Here is an 8,227-nt window from a genome sequence, read left to right on the forward strand (position 1 = left end):
TTCCTAAACTGGCTCAATGCTTTTAATGACTGCTACTTTTACAGCATAGATCAGTTCTACTGAACTATGTTAGAGAGCAATTATGCGTAGAGTTATACTGGTGGACTTGAGGAGGAGGAGGTGGCCTCTGGAGGACTTGTGAAGACTTCTGGCTGTAGTTGAACCCAAAAAATAAAAGGAAATTGAATAAGTGCAGCCTAGTGAAAGTTATTGCCAGGTTTGTCGTGGAAGTCTTAATTAATCCCTCTGAGGAAAGCAATGAACGGGGTTTCTTGAGGCAAGACTGAAGGAAATGGATCATACACACTGGGGAAATTAAGTGGTGGAAGTATGGTATTAAGTATGGCCATTAGGCTTCTTCTGGGTACTTCTGTGTCAGGGAGTGTGCCCTTCCTCCAGCCAAAAAAAGGACAGGGCAGCAAAAATGTGGGGGATGTGAGCAGGTTTTCAAGTTTATGTCTGTCATAGCATGAAACTTGCACTCGATTTGAGGGTCATTTTAGAGATCTAAAAAAAAAAATACATATTTCAGGGTAGTCAGTAATCACACTAAGAATAGCTAAATGGAGAGCCAAACCTAATCTTTTAGGCAGTGACAGTAAGTTTGTCTTACTAGTTGGAGGTTTTGGCTCTCCTTCTGTAGGTTACCCAGGTAGACATCACAGAAAAGTAACCAGTTCCTCTCATCAAAAGGGAAAAACAAAAAAAAACCAAAACCAGTTCCTGCCAGACCTCATGTAATAAAATGAAGACACAATTACAGCCCCTCAGTGCATTGTTCCTGATAGTAGTCAAGACTTGTGATTGTAGGCTCACTTTGCTGACATGGTTTCTGCCCTCAGCTGCCCCACACTCCCTGCCCCAAAGGTCCTCTCCTGGTGTCTCTCCAGGCTTCACAGCCACTTTTTCCCTCGGAGTATGAGGTATAAATTGAAACAGGTGGCTGTTGACAGCTCATGGCTGTTGTCCTGCTTTTGTTCTGTGCATGTGTACCCACTGAAACACAGAGTGTGCTTCCACACCAGGCTCATGTTGCTCACCCAGAACCCCTCCCACTTTTCTCATCTTCTCCTGGTATTGTTAGGGCTCTGTAGACAACCAAACTCTGTGTTCTTTTTGCAGGACTACGACCTCTGCATTAACTGCTACAACACTAAGAGTCATGACCACAAGATGGTTAAGTGGGGCCTGGGTCTGGATGATGAGAGCAACAGCCAAGGAGAGCAGCAGTCAAAGAGCCCCCAGGAGTCACGACGACTGAGCATCCAGCGCTGCATTCAGTCCCTCGTCCATGCCTGTCAGTGCCGCAATGCAAACTGCTCATTGCCATCCTGCCAGAAGATGAAACGGGTTGTCCAGCACACCAAGGGCTGCAAGCGCAAGACCAACGGTGGCTGTCCAGTGTGCAAACAGCTCATAGCTCTTTGCTGCTACCATGCCAAACACTGCCAAGAGAACAAATGCCCTGTGCCATTCTGTCTCAATATCAAACACAAGCTTCGGCAGCAGCAGATCCAGCATCGCCTGCAGCAGGCTCAGCTCATGCGCAGAAGGATGGCTACCATGAACACCCGAAACGTGCCTCAGCAAAGTTTGCCTTCTCCTACCTCAGCAACACCTGGTACCCCTACACAGCAGCCAAGTACACCGCAAACACCGCAGCCTCCTCCCCAGCCCCAGCCTTCCCCTGTAAGTATGTCACCGGCTGGCTTTCCCAGTGTGTCGAGAACTCAGCCCCCTACTACTGTTTCAACAGGAAAACCTGCAAACCCAGTTTCTGCACCTCCACCTCCGGCTCAGCCTCCACCAGCCGCAGTGGAAGCAGCTCGGCAGATTGAGAGAGAAGCTGCCCAGCAGCAGCAGCAGCTCTACAGGGTCAACAACATTAACAATGGTTTGCCTCCTGGTCGCCCAGGGCTAGTAAACCCAACGGTGGGTTCAGTGAACCAGATGCAGCAAGTCAGCATGAATGTACCCCGGCCCAACCCTGTAAGTGGTCCAGTGATGTCCAACATGCAGCCTGGGCAGTGGCAGTCACCTCCAATGCCACAGCAGCAACCAATGCAGCCAGGAATGGCAAGACCCGTTATGCCAATGGCAACACCACAGGCAGTGGCTGGGCCACGGATGCCGGGTGTGCAGCAGCCACCTCGAAGCATCCCCCCGAATGCACTTCAGGACTTACTGAGGACCTTGAAATCACCAAGCTCTCCACAGCAGCAACAGCAGGTTCTTAATATCCTTAAGTCCAACCCTCAGCTTATGGCAGCTTTTATAAAGCAAAGAACAGCCAAATACGTGGCAAACCAGCCTGGGATGCAGCCACAAGCAGGCATACAGCCCCAGCCTGGGATGCAGCAGCCGCAGACTGGCATGCAGCAGCCAGGCATGCATGCACAAGCAGGATTGCAGAACATGAACGCGATGCAAGCGGGAGTGCAGAGACCGAGTGTTCCTCCCCAGCAGCAAGGGATAGGAGCTATGAATCCCCAGGGGCAAGCAATCAACATTATGAACCCTGGCCACAACCCGAGCATGGCAAACATGAGTCCGCAGTACAGAGAGATTCTGAGGCGGCAGTTACTGCAGCAGCAGCAACAGCAGCAGCAGCAAGGAGGGGCTGGCATGGCAGGAGGGATGGCAGGCCATAACCAGTTCCAGCAGCCTCAAGGACCAGGAGGTTACCCTCAAGCCATGCAGCAGCAGCGGATGCAGCAGCATATATCAATACAGGGGGGTTCCATGGGACAGATGGCTCAGATGGGACAGCTGAACCAGATGGGCCAGCCCGGCATGGGGGCTGACGGCACACCCAACATCCAGCAAGCACTGCAGCAGCGGATCCTGCAACAGCAGCAGATGAAGCAGCAAATAGGGTCCCCCGGGCAGCCTAACCCCATGAGCCCGCAGCAGCACATGCTCTCAGGACAACCGCAGGCGTCTCATCTCCCTGGCCAGCAGATCGCCACCTCCCTCAGCAACCAGGTGCGGTCCCCAGCACCCGTTCAGTCTCCCCGTCCCCAGTCCCAGCCACCACATTCCAGCCCATCACCCAGGATACAGCCCCAACCGTCACCTCACCACGTCTCTCCCCAGACTGGTTCCCCCCACCCAGGACTCGCAGTTACTATGGCTAGCTCCATGGATCAGGGACACTTGGGCAACCCAGAACAGAGTGCAATGCTTCCACAACTAAACACCCCGAACAGGAGTGCGTTGTCTAACGAATTGTCTCTGGTTGGTGACACCACCGGGGACACACTAGAAAAATTTGTGGAGGGTTTGTAGCATTATGGGAGCATCACTTTTTTGTTTCGTTTTTTGTTTTTCCTTTCGTGTTCTTGGACGTTTTGTACTGAAAATTCAGACATCTGGGTTGTTTTGAATCCTGGATGGAACTGCTGCTTCCTACACATGGAAGAATGAATTGCTGTTTAAAAAAAAAGAGAAAAAAACAATACAAAGAATATATTTTTTTGTTAAAGCCAGGCGGTTAAAATATCTGGTCTCTTTTGTGGGTTTTTTTGGTTTTTATTTTTTTGTTGCTGTTGACTCATACCTTTTTTTTAATGGGGAAAACAAGTTCATTATATTCATATTTTTTATTTGTATTTTCAAGACTTTAAACATTTGCGTTTAAAAGAAGAAAAAAAATAATATTCAGAAACTGTTTCCTGAAATAATGCAACATTATAATGTATCCCAGTAACTCTGACAGGTTGTGGGAAGATTTTTGTTTTTCTATAGCGAACTCTGCAGGCATTTGAAGTATTACCCCTGGGAAGATAGGAATGGACTCTTGCACACAAAACCACACATTGGCCAATGCCAAAATCCTTGTCTTGCAGATGTAGAAATTGTTGCTTTGTTTCTCTGATAAAACTGGTTTTAGATGAAAATAGGGATGATCACTCTTAGACCGTGCTGATTTGAATAGAGAAGAAGCATTCTTTTCTTTCTTTCTTCTGTGTGAAACTTGAAATGAGGAAAAGCAATTCTAGTGTAAATCATGCAAGCGCTATAATTACTATAAACAAGAAAATCCAAGAAGATTCAATCACTGTATAGAATGGTAAAAAAAAAAAAAAGAAAAAAAAAAGAAAAAAAAACCACGACAAAAAAACTCATTTCTTACTTATAATATCATATTGTTAAATAAACTGTGTGCAACAGACAAAAAGGGTGGTCCTTCTTGAGTTCATGTACATGGTATTAACACTTAGTGTTTGGGTTTTTTGTTATGAAAATGCTGTTTTCAACATTGTATTTGGACTATGCATGTCTTTTTTCCATTGTATATAAAGTATTGCTTAAAATTGATATAAATTACTGAAGTTTTTAACATGTATTCTGTTCTTTAAAATCCATGTAAGAATGTTTAAGGTTTTTATTTATTTATATATTTTTTGGATCATGTTCTTTGTAAGACATAGCTATGACTATTCACTCATTACACAGAGCAGCCAGAGGCAGCGGTAGGAGTGGCACGATCCATGGAGTATTGTAGGTAGCATGTCTGTTTTACAACACCCTTTAGTGATTGTTTCCTTTTCGGGGAGGGAGAAGAGAGGGGAATGGTTCCCATCCATTGACTATTTGCAGGTGTTCATCCATAAGGGTTAACTGGAATAAATTATTAATAGCCGTTGCTTTCTAAAAACTGCATTAATTTAGAGAAGGATCACCAATGAAAGGAAAATAGAGAGTATTGAGTTAATTCTAGGCTAATTTATTTAGTCTACGGTAAAATATGAACCTATTGACTTTAACACTATTTTTCTGCTGTTAACTCTGAGTCTAGATTTGAGGGTTTTCTGTGGAATAAAAAATAACAAATCATGTACATGTTCCCTTTAATATCCTGTCACCATGCCCTCATGTCCCTGGGCTACTTGCTTCTCCTCCCCACCAGTGAATTGCTTTCTCGGAGCTAAAAGCTCCTGGGAAAACTTTCCCAGTTGTAGGTGTGAGCTAAAACCATGGCTGGTCTCAACTACCACCCCTCAGCCCGTAAGGTTACACACGCCTGGCACAGGATCTGCAGCAGACCTGGGAAGGTACCCTGCTCCAGCAGGAGCACCGAGCACTCCTGGCTTCCTCCAGCCTTACCATTTTTATTGGCACAGTGTTGGGGCAGGATGGGGGGAGAACAGCAGAACGATTTCTCTCAACTCTTACCCCATCCAGTGCAAAGAGCAGTGTGCTGTGGCGCTGCTTCATTCTTTTTAACTGTAGAGGGTCTCCACTTAAACTTTTCTGGCAAACTCTTCACTCTTGTACCTTTTTCACCACCATTGGATTCATCTGCCCATACCATTGTCTTCAGCAATTCAAGATGTCAAAATTTGGGGCTGGGGTGAGGTCAGTGAACACTAACCCAAAGCTTGTCCTAAAGAAAGTGCTGTAAAAAGAACAAAAAAGGATGGAAAGCCCTGATGCTGTGTCTCATGCTGTGTACTTAAAAAAAGAGGAAAAAAATACTATATTTGTGATCAAAAAGAGGAAACTTGAAATGTGCTGGTGTTTCTAATAAAAGCTGGTAAAACTGCTTGGATTGGAGGATGGTTCCACTTGGCTGGTGCCCACTAGGATCAGCGATGCCTGACAGCCAAGGTTAAGATAACAGCACTCAATCTCACTAATACCTTTAAGTAGTATCCATTCTAAAAGCATCGGCACCATGTCTGGATTTGGATAAACCAAGACCTGGCTGGAGCACAAAGAGGAGGTGTGGCTCTGATGCATTCCTGTTCCTGATGGAAAGCAAATGCCAGAATACTTTTAAGTACCACCTGAAGTACAATGAGAGCACAGAGCAAGGGATGGATTTAAATCTGACAATCCTAGCTTCCTGGAGCAGTTGTTTTGGGTAAGAGCAGGTATTTTACCAGGGAGCAAAGGCAAATGCAGAGTCAAACAGGAGGAGGGGGCTGGGCTTGGTGTGCAGCCACAACAGAATTGAGGGCTTCACTACGGTCTCCTTTGGGCATTGATAAATTCAGCATATCTGAAGACTGGATGGACTTCTGTGTTTTGATGGGGGAGGTACTGGTGATAAAGGAGCAGAATCCTAGAATCACAACACTACAGTGGAGAGTGGTGCAGGATCTTTGTCATCGAAGGGGGTGACCAAGACCTTCCCCCTTACTGAATTCTGCAGGGGAACAAGGTTAAATCTGAATGGTGAGCTGCAACAGTGTGGTTCTCTGCTCCTCGTCGGATGTCCACCAGCATTGCCACCACATCAGGCTGGGAGTGTGTTTTGTCTCGCCATAGATACACCACTAAGGCTCACCACGTTGGTTGCTTGTTGCTGTCCCATCAAGCCAGAGATCTGCCCACTGCACTGGTGTAAGTGCTCCCTGCTCTGGCCTTCCACCTGGATGTGTTAGAGTGAAGGGGTGAGCGCTGGCTGCAGTGGGAGGCTGAGAAAGAGGAGCCCTCCTGCTGGGGTGCAGCCAGTGCCAAACTTCCCATCAGTCACTGTCTTGGGAGCCAGAAGCAGTCTCTCTGCAGCCTTAGCACGTGATGTTCCTTCAAGTCAGTGGCAGCATATGGCACTAAGTGAAGTTAATGGCCTACAAGGTGACCCTGCTGTGCAGCAGGTGCTTCTTCCAAAGCAAGTAACAGCCCAGGGTTTTCTCAGGGCAGTGAAGATCAGGCAGCCACCACGGAGTTGGGAGCTGGGGGAGCACCACAGAGCAGATAGGCTGCTGTGTGGGAGCAGTGTGTCCTTCGTGCATCACCATTAAAATGGGGAGCAGGGTGATCTCCCCAGTGGACTGCTAGGGCAGCAACTGGTGCCAGTCAATGCCAACCACCAGATGACTGAAGTGAGCCTGGGCAGAGGGGAAGACTTGTATCAGACCCCAGGCAATCCCCAAGCCTTCCCTCCAGCACCACGCTTCACGGCTTAATGGTCAGACCCATGGCAAGGGAGCAGGAGGGTTCTGGTGTTTCACAGCAGGTACAAGAGCTCTATGGTGTGAGCAATGCTCAGGAGTGCTGGGGGGTCAGCTGGAGGTAACAAAGCAGTGGTAGGAGAGAAGTGTTTGAAATGGGCTCGGAAGTCATTTTGGTTTTGGCGGCAGCACAGGGAACCTCGAGGAGGGGCTGGGGTTGGTTCCAGGTGGAAACACAGCCCAGCAGGAGAGTGCCGGCGTGATGAAAGGGCTCATGCTGGGTTTGTTGTGCCTAATCTGTAGCATCCAGCACTGAGGGAACCCCACTGTGTGCAAGTGTTTGCTACACACAAACCTCCAAACCAGCACGTGCATTGGTCCAGTCCCAAAGATAAGCTGTGAGCACAAGTGCTGTGCATGTCTAGCTTTTCCAGGCAGCTCCCTCAAGCTGGGGTTACAAAGCTGCCTCTGTAAGGTGGTCATAGTTCCCTCCTGAAGGCCCTCATCTCTGCCTGGAAGTGGTTAGCGCTCACTGAAACGAGACCTGCTCAGGCTTGTTATTTTTAGCTGTGTGTTCATTGAGGCCACGCTCTGCTCTCACGCACGTTCCAAATCGGACTCTCGGCAGAGCAGTGCATTTCCTCTCTCAACCCTACACCCTCCAAAACCCTCCTCCAGCACCTCTGCCCTTTAGTTCTCACTGATCTACACTCAGAGCAGCACCAGGAGATGAGGATTTCAGAGAAAACGAGATATTAAGCAATTCACCGGGTCGCTCAAGGGGGCCTGGCCAAGGTGCCGCTCAGGAGGGCTTCCTCAGGCAGCTCCCTGCCCCACGCAGCTTTTCCTGGCTTCATGGGGAAGCTGGAGAGACACGGTTGTCAGCCGAGCTCCCGCCATGTGAAACGGGGTCCCTGCAGCAGAACCTGGGTCACGAACCGCGAACACCCTCAAGGGTGCGGGGAGGAACGGACGGGTTTGTAGTTAACTGCGCAGGGCTCCCGCTGAAAGTCCTCGCGGGGGGGCAGACACGGAAAGAGTTTTAACCGGGCAGATTTGTAAGTGGCGTCCCGGGCCTAGGACCTCTGACACAAAGTGCAGCAGAGCGGGGCCCGGCACAGGCAACGGCTGCTGCACTGACGGCGGAGCGGGGCTGAGCCGGACAGGGAGCGCCGCGGGAGGCGGCTTTCCCGAGGGAGCTCCTCACTTCCCAGCTGCTGAGCGGGCCCCGTGAGGAGAGGAGGGAGCGCACAGGCAAGGCCCGTGTTAGGCCGCGCTGCGCAGCGTGGCGCGTGTGCGTGCGCATGACGTGCGGGAGGCCCGCG

General features: G+C 49.1%; 1 protein-coding gene across 12 annotated transcripts in view; it reads left to right on the forward strand.

Moving 5' to 3' along the window:
- CREBBP (CREB binding lysine acetyltransferase) overlaps positions 1–7,005 on the forward strand; it is a 98,147-nt gene extending 91,142 nt beyond the window's left edge. For 4 of the 12 annotated variants that reach the window (XM_080619656.1, XM_080619660.1, XM_080619658.1 and 1 more), the window contains exon 31: positions 1,123–7,003. In XM_080619656.1, the coding sequence (XP_080475782.1) occupies positions 1,123–3,288 (2,166 nt within the window). In that variant the 3' untranslated portion in view covers positions 3,289–7,003. Of the gene's footprint in view, positions 1–1,122 lie in introns of all 12 variants that reach the window. The other 8 variants (XM_080619663.1, XM_080619666.1, XM_080619661.1 and 5 more) reach the window with 4 other exon arrangements.
- Positions 7,006–8,227: the final 1,222 nt, after the last annotated feature.

This window comes from Psittacula echo (assembly GCF_963264785.1).
Source record: "Psittacula echo genome assembly, chromosome: 5".
Lineage (NCBI taxonomy): Eukaryota > Metazoa > Chordata > Aves > Psittaciformes > Psittacidae > Psittacula > Psittacula echo.